Genomic DNA, 19,973 nt, shown 5'->3' with positions numbered 1-19,973 from the left:
TCCTCTATCGTTTGTTACACTGGATGGATGGTATTCGTGGAATGAGCAGCTGTTCAATATTTCATTTTATACTCATTGTTCATATTGTAACACAAGGCCTTATTTTTCATGGCATATGATAGAAATCTCTCACTGAATGTAAAGATACTAATTGCAATATAAGATTTTCTGTGACGCTTGTATCTATAGTATCTGTTTTTTCACAAATGTTGATATTAATTCTTTTTTTTCTTCCACATCATGGTGGGAAATTGCTATATTAAGACCAAAAGTTGTCAGAAGTGTCCACTATTCTTGGACACCAAAACACCCGAAGCCTAATTCTTACATACTTGTAAGTATTCGTTGTTCTCGGGCATTCAGAGTGCACGAAAGAAATATCAGTGGGATTTGCAGTTTGTTCCCAAGGGGTACCATTGCTGATTCTAGCATCCAGTTTAACTCTGGGTTCAGCTGGAACTTTCTGAATTTTGTCAGCCTAAAGCAGACTTTGAAATGGAAAGCGTGGTTAAAACGTAGGCAAATTAAAGTGTAGTCTATAAAGGAGCACCCTGGACAAGGTTAAGAGTATCTGTCATTGCCAGTGCTATGTAGGACAGTCAATCAGTCTTGTATCAAACTATAATTGCACATTTCAAAATTGACATGTACTGTAACTTACCGAAGTCCTAGTGAAGTTTGTTCCTTATATGACCAAAAAATCCCATTGAAGTCCAATAAGATGATAAGCATGACAGCCACCAGCATCAGTACCTGCGTAACCTGGCTATAACCATACCGCGTGGAAAATGGACATAACCCTGTCCCCCTGAAGACTATTGAATTGCTCACATGCTTTGAGTTAAATGCCTAAGAATCTCCTTATTAATTAGGACCACGAAGGGTTGCTAATGAACCTACCTGTGTATAACGTTCTTATCTCATCAAAATTAAATTAAGTCTCCACCAAAAGTGGACAAGCAAAAGTACTTGAATCCTTCGTCCCGAAAGGTCCAAAAACTGGAAGCTATTAGTTGGAAGCCTTTGTTGGAAATTTCTAGGAAACAAATAGCATGGCAGCAGATATAGCAATAAAGTAGCCTATAGTGATGGAGTATCAGCAATCTGTACTACAGTGTAGTAAGTCTGAAGATGATGGTAGACAAAACGATTGCAAAATTTCAAGAGGACTTTCATCTATCTATATAATGGCATGTTACTTTGGAGAGATGTTACAAGAAATCGCTATGTGAGCTAAGTGGTGGAGTTGGGGGTTTTTTTGGCTGCACCAAATAATAAGGCCAAGTAACATGAATTGAGCAGTAAGCATATGAAGTAAGTGCTCTGAATGATCACGAGTTCAAAATCAGCATTGTGATGAGACTTAACTGAGAACAGATGTGATTTAGGTGTTCTAATAAAGACTGAAAGGGAAAAATAGAGAATCTTAAAGCTTGTGTAACTCAATCACAAATTTATTTAAGAGTTTGGTACACTTCAACAAGAAATAGGTTGATTCTCCTTTAAAAGTGTTTGAAGCAGTTTCTGGAAATGAATGGTCAACAGAAATAGCTCACATTGCTCTAAGCGTAAAGACTTTGTTTCTAAAGTTATTGCACTTAATTATATCTGTTCAGAGGATATGGGAGATGGGAAATGCTAAGGATAGCTACAGATCAAAAATGCCAAGTGTAGTTTACACTGATTGTCGTGATTAGGTAGAACTGTACAAAGGTAAACCAACCTGTCCAGATAGGGATAGAAGCCATTTTTGAAGGTGGATATCCAAAAATAACGTGCAGTAATCAGGGAAAAACAACAAGCAAGAAAAGGCCTGGCACCAAGAGATGCAGTGATAGGTCTGCTTGCCCTTCATCCGGAGGTGGCATGGATCTGTTCTGATTAAATGGGAAGTTTTGCATTTAGTTCGTAGACCACTACTCACCCATTACTGAACAGTTGCACAACCTGCGGCACAGCAACATAATATTGCTTTGTGAATCACAAGTTGCTCACTCTGGGATTCCAGACGCATTAAGAGATAATGGCCCACAATTCATGAATGACGGTTTTAGCAATTACTTCTAATTTATCAGTTCATGCCCACAATGTCAATTGTCCTTACCATGCATAGTCTTACTGTTCAGCAGAAAAGGCAGTGGAAGAATGCCTGGTAAGGTTACCTGGGAGCAAAGAGCTTGACTGGGAAAAAAAACGAGCTTGGAAGCTGCTTGCTTGTGGGATTGCTTCTCTTCAGCCTTCCTCACTCAGCTGTGATCAACAGAGGCTTTACGCTCAATCCGCATCAGTGTAAAACAGAGCAGGCTGCTTAAAGGAATCATTCTCCAAGGGCTTTATTTTCCTTTAAAAAAATCTCGCTTCTGGGAAAACCTGTGTTGCCTAAACACTCATTTCCTGAGCAGGCTGCAGAGCTGGCTGTTTGAGCAGCCCCTGGGATATAAGCAAAGCAGATGAGAAGGTGCTTTTCGATTTGTTTTGTTTGGGCTTTTTTGTTTGCTTTATGGCAAAATGTATCAAGAGTTTTGGTTGCTTGGCTGACTTGTCAGAATTTCTAATGATGGCTGGGAGAAAGAAGTCACAATAGCGAAATTGATGCTTATTTTCTACTGTTTCCCGAACAATTTTTCAGTGTGACAAGACTGCCGTTAACAGGAGTCCAACACGCTTTTCTAGCCGCTGACAATGGGATGTGTAAGGGGCTGCAGGTACAGGCTCTGCTCAGGTGGTGGCTGCCATTTGTTAGGTAAAGAAAGAACTGTTAAAGGAGGAGGAGGATGTTGTGTTACCAGAAAGGCACCGAGTCTTACGGATAGCAGTTACTGATAGGTGGCCTTCAATAAGGAGAATCGCTCTGTTCTTTGTCAGAGATGTGCAGGTTGTCTAAACCTAAAAAAAACATCGTGGCCTGCATCCTCTGTGTCTACAGATGCGTTTTGCTAATTGACAGTACGATGTTACTCAAATCAGTATTGAGAGTATAATATTGCATTTGTATTTATCAAGTAACAAATAAGACCTCTCTGACAAGAGGTCTTGAGAAGAGATATAATCTATATTTTTTTATAAAGATCTAATGTTCTATAAGCTGTCAAGATCTGTAGTGTGTAAGAGCTTGTCATTTGTGCACCGCTCTTGTATACCTCTAAGGGGAATTTGAGAATACTTGTTCCACAATAAACATGGTAATAGATATTTCATGGAAAAGATTTTTAAATTTGCTCGGGCAGCTTGAAGTTCTGATTATTTTTTTCCTGGGTAGCAGAGTTCTGATGAAGATTGCTGCTCCTGAGCGGTTGTGATTTTTCTAAAATAATTGTTTCCTTGTCTATAGGTGTTGGTAATACTTTTAGCCAGCAAAATGTAAGATTTTGAGCAATGTCTAAGCAGTTTTTTCATGACCAGTTGTGAGATTTGGCTGAAGACTGTTGTTTCTTTGCTTATTTTTTTCTTCTGAAGTGACAGATAACAGGAACAGTGAAAACCACTGCAATATTTCCTTTCCCCTTTTTGCAGACTTTCTCCATTCTCTACACCTAAGTGCTTATGACAGACTTTTATTTTATGTTTTATATTAAAGAGCGATTTATGATTAAATGTTAATGAAATAGAATTTTCACTGTGCTTTCATTATATTCTACTAGTTTGAACATTTTTCAAAGCAGCACACCAAAACCCGCTGTTTTCTATGAATAAATAATAAAAAGCTTGTCTGTACATTATCATTCATGCATTCTCTAGTTGCCCCATTGGTAATTTGTCTGCCAGCGTAAAGTGGGCACTTCACGTTAAACAGACCTTAACTAAAGCTAAAATTAATGTTATGATTCTAAGTAGTTCTTCTTCCCAAATCTATAAAATGGAGCCAGTTGTACAGAAATCCTCACTGAATCAAGCCACACAACAAAATCTTGATGTCCTACAAGTAAAGGATTTTAAGTGCCTTCTGCATCGTTGCCCAAAATGTTCTGGAGGAACCCTATCAGCATTTGAGAGGTGTGCTTATAAACACAACTCTAAAAGGGTGCTATGTTGCAATACAAGTTGTCACTGAAATTGAAACTAAAAAGCTTAGCAATGTATTTATTTTTAAAGAGTAAGAAATTGAAAGGGAAAGGTAGGTGGCAGTTGCTAGGAGTAAAAGGTACTACTCACCTAAGCCTAATGTTTGTTTGTAGTGGGTGGGTGGGGGAAACAATAGTTAAAGAAACTGTTATAAAAAGAGACCAGTGTCATATCCTTCGTTCTTGTAACTTCAATCCACGTGGAAGTAGCCCTACTTTCTCTTCAACGTCCAGGGGAGCTGCGGGGAGGAGGAGTGGTACCTGGGGAGATGAGTGCTTCTGGAAGCTTGTTGCAGAAAACTGAGATGGCAGATAAACAGCCTTCAGACCACAGCTCGCTCCCTTCTGGGGCTTGACTCAAACAGGGAGCAGAACCTAGTCTCCGCAGAAGTACAAAATACGAAGAAAACGTGTACTGCTGCCACAGGCTCCTTTTACATTTTTGCCACGTTGCACCTGTTTGTAAGGTTTTAAAGCAGCAGTTGTAAATTACCCCAAAATGTGAAAGCTTATTTTGAAAATGGCTTCGTGTGGGTTTTGTAAAACTTGCTTTGAAGGCATATATGTGTCAGGAGCTATCTCATGGGAGTAAACTCACTGACATAAGGGAGTAAGATAGCTTTTAGGGGAGTTTGGTAAGCTGAGGAAAGAAAACAAGATGCTTACAAAATTTTTTTTTTCCCCCAGATTACAAAAATGGGTGTTTTTTCCATTCCACCTTCAGAAAAGAAATACTAGATTGCACACTCTGTAGAATAAGGATAGATTTGACATTTGTTGATGTCCTAGAAGGTACAGAAAGATGGGTGAACGAGTACGAAGTTTGGGACTTCATAGCAGTCTATAGGAAGAGGTGAGAATGCATGCCTTCAGGCAGGTACGGTCCCTATAAAATTATCAGGACTGGGTCTGGCTGAAGTGATACGAGCTCTGCTTTGCAAAAGGGTCTGTGCATTTAAACTGTGATGCAGACCTTGGATATATGGAGGATGGCTATGCTATAGAAATCTGTGAAGGATGTTCCATCTTTTGTCATTACTACAACCCACGTAATCTCCCTCCCATTCCAGTATCTGATTCTTTCTACTGGTTTTCACAGTCACTGTCACCTTAGTTCACTTTTTTCCCAATTTTTTCCCCTTTCACGTCTTCCAAGCTTCACTGAAGTAGTTTCCAATATTCCACGCAGTCTTCTTTCTTGGTTTGCTATATAAGAAGAGATATTGAGAAGTCATTGAACTGTTGCAAATACCTAGCCTGACTCAAAACTCTTGAAAAGAAAATTTTGCATTGCGGAGTTCATTGCCAAGGTCTATTGCTGTAAGTAGTAATAATATTGCTGTAAGTAGTAATAATATTGCTGTAAGTAGTAATAATATTAGTTAAGAATGAGTTAGGAATCTTACCTTCAAAGACAAAGTAAATAAGGTAACTGCTGCATTTAGCTATCGTGATAATCCAGCATAGTTTCAGCTTGTTTCCTTGTGTGTTTCAACACAAGGAAAAAGTGACTTGTGTTTCTCTGTTGAAATGGTAAGGCCCCAGGTGTTTTTCCCAGGTATTTAGAAGTACATACCAATACATAATAAAAAAGAGGAGCAGAAGTGCAGTAAAAACATTGTAAATTCTGTTAAAGATTAAATCGGTCCAAAAGAGTTCATAGAATAAGGAAAAATCCACTTTGCCTAACGATGTAAATACCAAGAGATACTCTTGTGTGTATAACGAAAACAGAAAAGGTGGCTTCATAACCATTTCCCCTGTTTTTTTTCATTTTCATGGGTTTCAAAAAAATTAAGTTCAAGATCTAGATAATTTTGAAAAGATGTACTGTATTACAAATGTCAGAAATTATTCCATTCCATATACATGGGGGGGGAGCTCCTTGCCCTGTGTAGATCGATTAATAATGAACATTAATGAATTACATTGTTTATTACATTTTTTATCTTGCATGTCCAGCACTTGAGCAGGCAGGTGGAAACAGTCTGGCTGTGTTTTACTGACAAATTTCTCTGGGTATACAGTGTGACTGTTATGAAGGTACAATTAGATAAGTGAATTGTTTTTCTATAATATATCTTCTGCTGTTTTCATGTATGATCTTATAACAGATGAGCATTATTTACCTGCTTTCCTGGAATAGCAGATAGTGTTTCTTTGTACAGGGGATGTTAAGTGAATTAAGCATATGAGCAGTAAACCCATTTGCTTAGGGAGGCTGGTGTTTAGAGAAGGATGTTGTGGCAGGATATGAGCAGTCTGGAGGAAAAATACTGTGGATGTAACTATTCTGGTAGAAGAACTAAATTGAAATGGGGACAGTACTGTTAATTCATGTGTAATTACATTCCTTTGTTGTTAAAAATTAAATCCTGGGAAGAGGGAAGTTTGAGCCTGGAACTGTGTTTTGAAGCAGATTTGTGCTGATGCCTTTCCAAAAACCTTTGGAGATTGCCAGGACGTAGTCACCAGGAGGTGGTTGCCTGATGGACACGTTTATCTTCTTTTATTGTCTAACTTTTCTGTGAGTTTATCACCATCTTTCATCATGCAGGTTTTATATAAAATATCACCTACTACAAAGTTTTGCTTCTCTTCCTCTCTTCTCTCCACTAAACCACAGTTTGAGGGAAAGATTCACCGTGCACTGTTCTTTCATGTGCAGCCTCCGGGTCAGCCATCAGGAATTCTCTGCTCTTTGGGGCTGGCATTTAAATCTGCACAAAAATCTTCGCAGTTCATCGTACCTAATGTGATCGCTGCCATAGGACCAGAGGCCCCAAAACCCTCCTCACAGAAGTAATTCTGCAGGAGTCTCGGCAGGGATACGGGTTGCAAGGCCCTTGCACCTTGAGATTTGTGCCTTAAAAATTGTGCGTGCATCCTCTGCAACATGGTAGCATGCTGCAGCATTTCCCTCGTAAAATACATTTTAAAATGCTTTTTGCTTTCGTGTAATGATTATTCTTCCAACATCTCTGTCTCCTCTCCCCATCCCCTTCAAGGTGTTGTTTCTAACTGCATTTTTTAATGTGAGGAATTCCCTTTCACTAGGAACTGTGGAATTATTGCATCTGAAGAGTACTCCCCTTTTTGCTCTTTTCCCTCAGTGTGCCACTCTGATGCATCTATTTTGGATGTCAGTCATCCGCATTTCTACCCCAGGCTGTAAGTTCATCTTTTCACAGGAGTATCAGTTCAGACGTTGTCTCAACTGCTTGTTTCCCCGGTGCTTGTCCCTCCCTTGTCCCCTGTGGTACTGGTATGTACTTCAAAATACTGGACTTGGTCATTTCAACTGAGAGGTGGCACACCACTATGGTGCCCGAGTCTGGCGTCCTTCGTACAGGCCATAACATGCAAAAATGATTGTGTTAGCTTTTGCTGTGCTTGCAGACAAACAAAGCTTAATATCTCTGTCCAGGCTCTGCATTCCGTACAAGATTCTTTATTTAATCATTTCAATCTGTGTTGCTTGTGGCTTTTCAGCCTCTATTAGAGTTCCTGTCAGAGAGTGCTGGCACCACAGAACAGCAAGGTTCGCTGGCTGGCTCTGTACTTTATTGTGTGTTGTCTTTATTGTATTTGTGGGATTTATTGTTATTTCACTACAAATCTTCACAATTTATTTTAAATTCTGTGTTAACCCTGGAAAGTTACAGAATTGGGTTAAGAATTAAAAGGCTTTCAAAGCATCCTTGTCCTGAAACAACTCTGCAGGGCATGAATAAATAACAAATGGATTGTTTTTCAGTCAAAATGAATCAGCTGACATGAGCTTCCCTGTGAAAAATCTAGTTGAGTTTTTACAGTTATATTTCTCCTAAGTTATACAGGAATTTAGATTACCTTGAATCAGTGACCATAGGCTGAATCAACCTCTGAAATTATAGATCTTTTTAAACCTTGTGAGAAGATCAAAATTTATGGGATTCTGTGTTAGAGGGGATATATTTTGTCTGTGTTTTTACAGTATACGTTCAGAATGACGCTGGGTTGATTAGATGATTTCCTGAAGCCACAGTTTAGTTCATCAGGGTCCAACTATGTCATTTTTTAAAAAAAATACAATGTGCACTAAGAAGCTGTACTGGTATTGACGGTTGTTGATTCACAATAATTCCAGACTAAATAGAGGTGGATATTTGAAGAAGGTATCAGCCGATTGAAGATTTTGAGGAAATACTGCTTGCAGTTTCATTTTTAAAATGTTTTTTTCTTTCTTTTATGTGTCAGTCCATGATAAATATGTGTATAAACTTATTATTGTCATGTATATTATAACTATCCCTTGTACAGACACAAGGTTATAGTTTTTGTAATAAATGCCTCCACTATAAGTTGTACTGTGGCATAATTAAACATCCCTTTTCTTTTTCAACATCTTGTAACTTTCAGTATAAATCTTCTGGAAATACCATAAATAGGTGGTCTTAAGTAGCTTTTCTTTTTCCCCAATGTGATCTTAATTTGTGGGATAATAGGATTTTATTTTTTTTAACTTCCTTAGAAAACACTCACTTTAGAGGTGAAAAACTTTGCTTTTTGCTTCTGGTAATTACAGAGTCCCAAATCTGCTCAGGTTAGACTAATCTGGTCTTCCCATTTGATGTCTTTCACACTGTGCACTAACTGTCTTCACTCAGCTTTCTTGCCTCTCTTTCATCAATGTAGTGGTTTATTCCTACCCGGTGGCATGTAAGGAGGTGGCTGAAGGAGCTCCACTGAACGCTTTTTCAGGAGTTTGGCCCTATATTCTAAGTTGTGTTCTCTCTTTAACATCTGGCAGGTGTGAAATTTTAAAGTTGAGTGTTTTCACTGGGGAGTTGAGCAATCCCTTACACGGTTTCTTGTAAATCTGTGATTTTTTTCATCAGCGGGAAGCATAGAAGTGCTGGGAGGTAAGTGCTGGCCTTCAGCCTGCTTAGCTTTGCGTGAACCCCATGTGCCAAATTTTTAGTATGTGCCCTGCTATGTGGTCGATGAAGTCTATTTGCTGTGGTCACTGGGATGGCTGCTTCCCTATTGAGAGACTTGCAAACAAGCTGGGAAGGCAGTGAGGAGAACTGAGAGCTGTGAGGTCAATCCCACAGCTTTGGCAGTTAGTGTGTGAAAAGGTCCTATGGTAGCATTGGTGATGATGCTTTGATATCAGTCTTGAATACCTCTAAAATGTTCTGTATTATTAAACCCATAGTGGTGATGTTTATTAACGGTACCGCTGTGGGAAGGTAACGAGACACCTTTAGAGCCCTCTGGTCGAAGTGTTTGGGGATCTCGTGCTGTTATTTCTGAAAGAGCATGGTAACAGAGAACATCGGGAGGTCTCGGGAGAAATTAGGCAGGATAATGCGATTGCTGAAAAATTAACACAAGTCACAGCTTGTATGATAAAAGCTTTAAAAAGTTTTTTCAAATCATACAAAGTAAAGAGAAAAACGAAAAGTGACTCCCCAGGCAGTGCTGAAATAGATGCATTGTATCTGCAGAGGCTTAGTCCTGTAGTATTTGGCATAATTTGAAAGTTGAAGTAACTTCAAAATTTATAGTTGCTTCTAAAAAATTCTTGAAAAACAACTTCACATTCTGTTTCCTGAAAGTGTAAAAGTTCCTCTAAGTACAGTAGGTTTCCTTGTTTTCATGTGTTAATTCTGGTATTCTAAAAGCGTGCAAATGGCATTTGTCTTTGGATTTACAAAAACTCTAGATATTCAGAGTTTGAATTATTTAAGCTCCCACAACACATGCACTTTTGCTTTTCAAGCTTGAGTTATAATTTAATTAAAAACTTCTGGTGCATCGCTAGCTATTTAAATATTAAAATGTTCCATGGATCACTTTCGATTATCTACCGTCATGAAATTCCTGAAGATGTCAGATTTTTAAGATTCCCAAAGTTGCACTTGGAATTGTCTGTTGATGCAAAGGGGACTGTGATAATTACATACATCCATTAGTATCAGCAGAGGAGATAAACTTTGGGGAGGCTTAATGGGCATGTCTCAGTGACAGCTAGCAAAGAACATTTGGCATGATTAAGGATGGATTTGAATGTACTTGAAAATATACTCTCATTATGGACGCCCAGTGGAAGTTGCACTACAAATGTTAAATTCCCCAGAAGAAGAGTTGTGTGGCAGGGAAGCTTTGAAATCCACTGTGGCCGTCATCCAAATTACTCTCTTCTCTTTGTGTCTTTCCGCTGTCGGATTCACTTTGTGATGCCCAACTTAGCTCCCTGCATCTTTGAAAAGAGGCAACCTGTTGGTTTCTGTGTTTCAGATTGTCCGAAGATACATCAAGGACTGGCTTGAAAGGAAGAAGCCTCCGTTTGGCACGATCAGCAGCTGTGTGCTCCTGATGATCATCTACACAACATTCTGTGATACTTTTGCCAATCCGAATATTGACCTTGATAAATTTAGCTTGATTATAGTAGTGCTCATAAGTAAGTTCAGCTTTAAAGCATCTCTTTTATCTGTGTTTCAGGTGTGTAATGAGCTATATGTACTGGAAAGGGTGGGGCTGTGGGGATACTGGCATGGGCTCGAGCTTGTACTTCTAATGTGTCTAGTAAACCAGATTACCAGACTTCTTAGGGGCTGGATGCTTTTAGGGGATTTGAGTAAGCATTTAGAGATGAACCCTGCTGTTTATGTGTGCCTGAGATTGCTCCATGGTCCTCCCTTTCTAGAGGGGCATGGTATTACTTTCCAAGTGTTTACAACCGTTCTGTTTTGGCTTCTTTGTTATGAAACAACCATAAATGCACAGATGTTGCATTCCAAACAGAAAGGAAAGATTTGGGTTTGAGCTGTTACTCAAAAGCACTGTTAGAACTTTTAAGTAGCTCTTCCTTACCATATTATAAAGCTAGAAACTAGTTGGGAGTTTGAATGCATTGATATATTTCTGTGGATGAACACATTTCTTGCAGAGTTTGTTTTAGAGGCACTCTAGTCATTCAGCCTTAAATAACATACACATGAGAATAGACTGCTGGTATCCTTGCCATCAGTTAAAAATACACTTGCAGATCCCTACCTCCCAGGGAAAGGCAGTGCTATACAGGCACTGTCTCCTCTCCCAGTAGGGAATTCCCATCTTGCTTCAGACTGTCCAGAGACAGGAGTTTCAATTTGCTTGGGGGAGAGGAAACTACAGTATGCTACAGTACAAATCACATCTCATACACTCTAAAACTGTTAGATTTCAAGAAATCAATGCATCGTCTACCTTGAAGCATGTGTGTGTATGCACATGTTTCTGTCTAATAAAAATAATGTATCTTCTCTAAATCCAACCTCCACTAAAGTCAGTAGGAGATTTGCTCCTGCCCTTTGTGGGTCAGTTCTTATTCTGTCCTAATTGTGGCAGTGTTTTGGATTGTGAACCACTATACGTCTGTAAAATACTACATGGAATTATAAATGGTACAGTATAAATACGTTATTCTGAAAGCAAAGAAGGAGGAAGCTGTGCTAAGGAGCTTTTTTTTTTAAAATGGAGGAAATACTTGTTTGCATAGGCACCTGAGAGGGACCACATCCCAGATGCACTTAAAACAGTGCAGAGTTGTCAGCAAAAAAGAGGGATATGGAAATTTTCAACTCTGACGTAACATGTAGAGAAACTCAGAATGAAGTAATTTTATGTTACTGTGCTGACTGCTACTTTGGAAAAAAAAAAAAGTTCTTTTTTAGTTAAAAAGGCATGTTCTTCCTTGAACAGTTGGTGTAGAGCGGTTGCTTCCATTGCCTTTCTTGTCTGTCCTTTTATTTCTCTGCAAGACAACTCTGCATTTGTGCCATGTGTAATTATATATACCACTTGCAGTGCAATACACTGAGAATCATTATATATCCATTTTCATTGCCAGTGTGCATAACTGGAGTTTCGTAGTAAGAATATTAACATAAGCATTGAAACTGCTTGGGACATACTAGACATTTGTTTTTTTCTGAAATATTTATAAAACCAAGGAAGTTGTGGAGATGGATATGCACATTGTGTTCTAGAAAGCGTTTCTGTACCATTGGATGTGTTGGCTGGATGTGTGCGTTGTGTAATACCAGGATGTGAAATTAGCACAAGGAGTTTGAGATGAAACTGCGTTTATTATTCTGCTGATTAGTGTTTTTATGTAATTTTTATGTTAATATTCTAGCCACAGCAAAATGTGCACAAGGGATAATTGGTAGCAACACATGCTTATTGCTTTACGGAATTATATGTATTAAGGGATTATTTTTTTTCTGTGCATATTAAATTAACGTACTTAGTTGCAGAAAAATTGTAATTCAGGAACAACTGATTGCTTCCTTAGTTCATGAAGGAAGAACTAAGTGCATGCTGAGGTGACATTTATACATCCTAGGAAATGTATGTAGGAGAATGGAAAATGTCACTGGTAATAGCTAATATGCCTGCCATGTTTCCCAGTTGTAAACTGGGGTCAAAATCAAATGTATAGTCTTGGCTTGCACTACCCTATGGGACACATCAGCCTTATTGCATTCACAAGTTTTGCAAGGAGAAGGGAGAGGACCCACCCCAGATTCTGCTGCAAGTAAAAGCCCTTCCCCCATAACCCACAGACGCCCCGGAAAGGTCTGTGCAGGTCGCAGGGTTTCTCCTCCAGCTCTGCGGGGAGTTCCTGCGCTCCGGCACGGTGCTCGGTCTCTGCAGTCCCAGCAGCTACTCACTGCACAGCGGGGAAGCTGGCCGCTTCTCCCCAGGTTTCCGCAGACCAAGGGTGGGCTGTGTGCATCCCGCAACCCCTGAGGGTGTCGGGAGAGCTGGCAGAGAGCAGAGCTCCCCTGAGGATGCTCAAAAACCGTCCACGCTTACAAAGCTGCCTGAGCTTGAACGAAAGCTGCTTTGTCTGAGGTACACTGCCCAGTTCAGGAATGAGCCTTTGTCTCAGAGGGAATTAAAATGTCTGTGGTGATCTTCTTTTAATAGTGATCATTCATCGGGAGAGTGGTATACCCAGAGCGTGAGAATATTTATTGTGACCATACTTACGCATTGTACTTTCTCCTGTTAAATAGAAAGGGGCTAAACTTAAACACTTGGCAGCCAGAGCATGTCTGAGAGATTTTATGTTGTCAACCCAGTAAGCAAAACTACGGAACTTCCCTGCCATTTATTGAGTCAAGAAATACTTGATTCAGAAGAGTTAACCTCAGGAAGAACTTGCGTAGCCACGATATTAGCTCTAGCTTTCTCAGGTGTAACGATATGTATTGTTCTTCCAGGCATGATTAAAGGTTGTCTGTTGTTGGATTTCTCTGGATAGACTTGGTCCAACCTAGCTTCTGACTTGTTGTATGGGGCAAAAGGCATGTATGCAGCAACTGCAGAGATTTAAGTTATCCTTACTTCTGTGATCTAAGTCTAATTTTAACTTGTTTCTCTTTCAGTATTTTCTATTCAGATGAGCTTCATGTTTTTGACTTTCCTCTTCTCTACAAGGTAATTGAATGTGCTGAATCAGACCCTTTGAATGTTTGTTTTGTGCGATACCTTTGGTTTGGGTGATACAGTTTATGCAAATGTGTTCTGAATAGGGGTGACCTCATTTTGGTATTTCATATTGTCCTTACTGCATTTTCTCTCTTAGAGTTTCATAGGCTAAGAGAGCAGGACCTGAATTCTGTCCTTTCTTGTGTGTTAATTACAGAGTTGTTAAATCTCAATCAATCACTGCTATACCTCATCCACTGAAAAAAATGGATTTGCACAGATGTCACTGAAGGTATAATTTGCCCTGCAGACATGCTGATGACATATGAGAGAGAGAACTCAGTTTGACTTTTTACATCTCAAGATACATTTGCTGGGCTGGCAATTCACTCTTTGTATATGTCAAATGTGTTACATTTATATGGCGATTCTTAAGACAGTTGTCCTGAACTAATGTTTGGTAGAACTATTTTTTTTTTTCTTTTTAAGTATCAACCATGAAGAACAGTTGTACGTTCACTTCTCAAAAAACAGTACCATGAGAATGGTATTAGCCAATGGCTCAGTGCATCACTTGAGCTGGTCAGAGTATCCACTATCGTCCTCTCGCTTAGGCTTACTGGAGTATTTTTCTTAGCAGCACTCTGCTGAATGGGAAGTGCCACAATACAGCAGGTTCCAGACATAAGCTTTGTATAAATTATATAATATCCATAAGGGAGAATCACAAGGAAGGGTGCAATGTCTTAGAGCTACTTATGCTTTCTTAGCATAAGAAAATTTCTCTGTGATAAGATCATGCCCTGACCTTAGAAGGCATTTTTAAATAACTCTTGAACTGCTAGTCCTAACCTGGGGGGAAGATATGTCCCAACTGTAAAATCTAAAATGCTGTAAGTAGTAACCAACTCGGACAGTATGGTAAATATTTAGAATCTCATAAAATGATTCCTAATTTGGACCAAAGGCTGATCCATTGGCCAGTCATATACCTCTCTCTGTATGTCAATTTTCCATCCTTCCTGGCCTTAACTCCCAGTGTGTAAACCCTTAGATGCAGTTTTTCTCTGAAGTGGAAGATAACTACGTATTCTAAGCAGTGCTCATAGTGTAGACTCAATATATTCTCTAAATTGAGCATTTTGTTAACATTACATACTAGGAAAACAAGTCATGGGTCACTCTTCTTTTTACAGAGGCAAGCTGGCCACTGCTGGCCACTTGCATGTTTGCAAGAATAACCTTGGCTGGAATAAAGTTGTGTCCTACATACCATGTGTTCAGAATTCCTCTCCTTCACATGGGAGCATATTCATTAGAGTTTGCCACAACTGAGAAACAATTCTGCTTTTAAAAAAAAAAAAATCAAACACTACTGTTCATTTGTGGGTAGAATTATTTCTGTCACTAGACCTGATCAAAGTGATGTGAATGTGCATATGGATCCTCAAAGTAATATATTTGATCGATGATGTTTTAAGAAGGTTTTTGCTATCAGAGGTTATTAAAACTCTTTCTTTTCTAGGAATAACTCTAGTTTCACACCAGCAGACACAGTGGCTATCATTTTCTGTTCCACACACAAGTCCCTCACCCTGGGTAAGTCAGGAGATAAGCTTTTGAGCAAAACAACAGTAACATTCATATCTTGCTGTGTTGAAAAAGAATGTTGTTGGTTGCTGGCTTTTCTGCTTGAATGGTTTTGGGTTTAGTGTGACAAGTAATGCTACCAGTATGATAATAATAGTACCATAATATTCTTGCCCAGATAAAATAAATGCTTATTACAGGGCAGACAACATAGTCTTCTCAGCTGAGATTTTAGTGGTTACACAATAAGACCATCTTATTTACGGAAAGCTGGATTTTTCTTTCTGTTCTTATTCTGTTCTGCTGCCTAATCCAATATTGATAAAATTTCAGGTTTGTTACTGAAAACATTGTAAGGTATATCTGCCCAGTCCCACAGTGAAGTCTTACACCTAAAAGCTGGGAGGTACAAGTGAAAATCAAAGCATGTAGCATATTCAGAAATCACAAATAGACAGTACTGTCTTTTGCTTAACATGAGCAAAATGTATGTGTTTATTTTAAGTCTGCAGATATTTTGGATAGTTTTATTTATTAGAATTCATTTATCAAAACGTCATTGAGATATTTGTCACTTATGACCCCTTAGTGATAATAAGATGTTCTGATGGCAATTCACAAAATACTGCTAAAACAGTTATGCTTACAGTCACTTGCTACTGCTTCATCCATTATGTTCAGTCAGTGAAATAACTAGTACTTGAGTATTTTCTTACTGTTTTTCAAAATATGAATACATGTGTTTGATAAAGCATATGTGACTGAATATATCCCTTTTCAAGACTATATCTGTCAAAGAGAAACACAGCTATTGTCAATAATACAGGTAAGAACTCAGCCTGAAACAGGGGAAGAACAAGTCGGGACTTAGGTGAGGTGTTTTCCAAGTCAGCTTGATATAGCAAAACTCATCTCAGGGTTCTTTGCTTCAGCCAGGCCTGTGCTGCAGAACTGTTAGCAAGTGCCCTTGAAAGTCTGTGGGAAGTGAAGGAGTTCCTGGAAGACAAGAAAAAGGCAAACGTAATGCCTCTTTTTCACAGTGGAAACGAGGAGGGGACAAGGAATTAGAGATCAGTGAGTTTTAACTTCATTTTGTAGAAAACTACTGAAACAAATAATTAAATAATTTATTTTAACAGGGTAGGAAGATCAAGAAAATGAGTAAACAGCCCCGTAGATTTGTCAAATGCATATCATACCAAACTAACCTAATTTCCTTTCACACAAGGTCCTGTGGGTTGCAGAGAAGTAGCAAAAGTTGTATGGCTCGAGAGTGTTACGGCTTTTGACATTTGCATGATGTTTTGGGCTCCACAATTCAAAAATTGTGTGGACCAACTGGAAAGAGATCAGAGGAGAGTGCCATGAATGATCATAGATCTCAAAGCTGTGACCCCAGAGGAAGGTTGAAACAATTGGGATTGTTGAGAGAAGACAGCTGAAATACAGTAGTGATCTTGGAATGCATAAAAGGTTGATGCAAAGATGCAAAAAAGTAACTCTTTCACGGTGGACTTTGAAAAGGGAAAGACTTTGTTATGATGTTTTAAGCTAACAATCAGGGAAACCTGTCTAATGTAAAACAGTTTAGCTTTGGAATGTGTTGCCTATTGATGTCTTATATCTCCTATCATTATAGACAAGCCTCAGACAGGAATTAGGTAGGTAGAGTTGATCCTGCCTTGGAGCAGAACATAGATTAAATGACATTAGGTCTTTTTCAGACAAATGTTCTATGAAACTGAAGGTTCAACTAATAAATAAGCTTGTATTCAGGAGGACAGTTATGCTTGTATTTGTAGAAAGCAACCCCACACGTAAGCCATAATACACTACCGTACTTGCTATTTGGAGGTACGTATAAACTTAGGACACAACTGTGATACTACAGAGAGAAGCTGGTTGTATTTAACAGCACAAATATGTGAGTCTCCCCAGTGAAAATAGTTTTATATACACTCTGTTGAATACTTCTGCAGCTTACCATGACACTAAGAAAATAAGCACAAAGCCTTTTTTTAATATTTAAGTCCTAGAGGGGCTTGCTGTCAGCCAGAAAAAAATAAGGACTCTTCATTTCTTTTACTCACTCCACCAAGCATCCTCATGCAGCCCGCCTTCACCTGCACCCTATGCACACAGCTGAGTCGGTTCACTTTTCTTCTGCCAGTACACTCTCCTTTTTGTATTTTATTTTCTCCTTTAGAAGAACCTAGTTTGAGATTCCTAGCTTGCTTGACTTTTTGGCTCGCATTTTCCCAATTCCAAGTTCCTGTTTTCATTAGCACAGCCCGATGAGTCAGGCTTTGTATTTTGCAGCTTTGCCCAAGCACACCAACAAAAATACTTTGGTCACCTTGACTTCAAGGACTACTACAGCTTCTCCCCAGCCATACGTACTTTTACCCTGCTAATACAGATGTCTCATGGATAAGTGTGCAAGTTGAAACAAAACAGGTAGATGGTGGAACACAGTATTGCGGGACTGTTTCTCAGCTACAGACTGTTCCGTTTGTCAGCTTCAGGACAGACTGCTTTACCTTCATCCTAGAAGAGCTGGTGTCTCACGAAAAACAAGTTTGCCTCCTAGGAGGCTAGTCACAAGATGTAATTCGTTCTTAGGCTTTGCACTTTGGCACTACCTTTCCTTACTGCTCAGGGCCTGCGTTGAGATCGCTGGCTGGCTGGGACCTGTGCTTCCTTTGCTGTATTCCATCTCTGGGGCTCAGCTTTGTCAAGGTTTCTTCGAGGCTCCCGGTCTTGACTTGCGTGGGGCCAGCAGCAGCCTGTCCTGAATTGAGCAGCACTTTTTGGCAGTCCCTGGAAGCCCACCTCTGGTAAGCCTGAGGACCTCACCGCTCTTGTGTGCAGCCCTACACAGTGTGTGCACTATGTAGGCATGCCTGCTGGGTATCAGTTTCAAGCTGAATGGTTTTGAGACCACTGGTATTTGACTCTGTTCGGTACTAGTACCAGGTCCAGATAAGACCGAGCTACATAAACACACATTTTATAAAGCTGTAGTGCGATGAGGCATGCCCCTGAGCTGATGATGTTAACAGGAACATTAACCGGAGCAGCTAGTATTTACTCCTTCACTGAAGGTGGAAGCGGAGTAGGTCTAATTTGTTTTTAAGGATCAGCCATTTCTGAATGACAGTTAAATCTGTCCACAGCACCATCTTGTCCACCCTGATCTTAGCAGAAACGAGAACAGACACAGGCGTTTTGGCCCTTACTCTTTTGCTGTTCTGTCACATTTCTCCTTGTCCAGAGGTGTTTGCTATAAACCGTGCAATGAGAAACCTTCTGTTCTCTTGTAGCAGAGAGAGTTTTTCCCTCTTCCTCTGTCATTACAATGCCTAAAAGCACAAACACAGCTCAGGGTCTGGTTTCACATCCGTTGTGGAGCTCTGCTTTGTTTGTCTTTGAGATTCCAGTGGTAGTGTATAAATGACCCCCCAACACTTGTTCTTTCACTTTCAAACTGATTTCTCTCAGCTTGGCAGGTGAAACTCCAAATAGGTACGTCTGGCCCATTCCCTGGGGAGCTTAGAATGGCACCGACTAAAGTGGGAGAAGAGCTGACAGCTTTAAAGCTTTAGAAGTGGTAATAGGAGAGGCATGAGAAGACTTTTATAAGTCACTTTCTCCCACACCGTATTATGAAACCAACTAATTCCCATGCAGTGCATGCTCATGAGGCCAACTGCCACTTCCACTGTTGAATCCATGAATAAGTGCTTGCTCTGCACAGAGATGAGTGCTGTTCCCATATGCTGGGTTTTATTTTGTAGACAGAACGGTTGACACACTTATTGTCTCAAAGATCAGAGTGCAGGGCATGTTTGTGTAAGGACAAATTACACAGGGTGGGTGCCTTTGTGTTTCTTAGTTAGGAACACAAGCCAATATTTCTGCATAGAGGTGGGTGCTTTAGCAGTTTTTTTGAATACAGTGCATCACATATGCAGAAAAACTAATGTTTATTTGTGTTTCACTTAATGAGTGAAACAGGATATAAACTTACAGGGCGCGAAGATAAATACAGTGTTCACAATGCCCTCTGGCATATTCACCCACACTTTGTTCTCTTTCTCTCCTTCTCCCTACTCACATATATGCACAGTACATGTGAGCACACACATATGCAGACATTTGATGCATGGCTTTTATTAGTGCATTTGCCATTGATTGATTAGTACTTAGTATTAGTACTTCTTCTATTGATTGATTGCAGATGAAGTGACTATTTGACCTTTAATTATGAGCCTTGCTATTGAAAATGACATTGAGCTATGGCTTCACATAATCCATCTGGAAAGCCCGACATGATGCCATTCCCTGGAGTTCATTCAGTGAGAAGAGAAGAGGCCTCAAGGAAGTGCAAAGCTATCAGTGTGGCTCATCTAAAAAAATACTGCTGTTGTTGCTTGCACTTACACAAAAGTTGCAGCCGAGTAATTTTATTTTTAATTTTTGCAGCGAGTGAATTGCTAGCTAGAAGTTACAACTCCAAAAGTAAAATGCAGGATTGTAAAAAAAATATTTTCACTTTAATTCTTTGTATTTACTATGTAAAATAATTTTATCAACAAAAAAGGCAGTACTGCTCCCTATTTTGGCTACCACAAGTGCAAATCTTAGTACTGTGAGTATGATGAACAGCAGATGGTAAAAAAACAAAACAAACCAACAAAAATAACCCCACCTTATAGTAAAATCAGGGTATTGTTTGTGATGCCAAGTGCATTTTACCTCATTTGGATTTATCAATGTAGCAGTTCTTTCACAGTGGAATTCTTAAAGTAATGCCATCAAAGTTTCTAGGCTACCAAATACTTTCAGGAA

General features: G+C 39.4%; 1 protein-coding gene across 2 annotated transcripts in view; it reads left to right on the top strand.

The window, feature by feature from the left end:
• The window catches only part of SLC10A7 (solute carrier family 10 member 7), a 146,554-nt gene that overhangs the window by 110,898 nt on the left and 15,683 nt on the right, over positions 1-19,973 (top strand). For both annotated transcript variants that reach the window (XM_059826875.1, XM_059826874.1), the window contains 3 exons: positions 10,347-10,512; positions 13,490-13,541; positions 15,058-15,131. In XM_059826875.1, the coding sequence (XP_059682858.1) occupies positions 10,347-10,512; positions 13,490-13,541; positions 15,058-15,131 (292 nt within the window). The remainder of the gene's footprint in view (positions 1-10,346; positions 10,513-13,489; positions 13,542-15,057; positions 15,132-19,973) is intronic.

This window comes from Gavia stellata, chromosome 19, assembly GCF_030936135.1.
Source record: "Gavia stellata isolate bGavSte3 chromosome 19, bGavSte3.hap2, whole genome shotgun sequence".
Taxonomy (NCBI): Eukaryota; Metazoa; Chordata; class Aves; order Gaviiformes; family Gaviidae; genus Gavia; species Gavia stellata.
The sequence above is the reverse complement of the archived record's forward strand: the minus strand, read 5'-3'. Positions and strand labels throughout refer to the sequence as shown.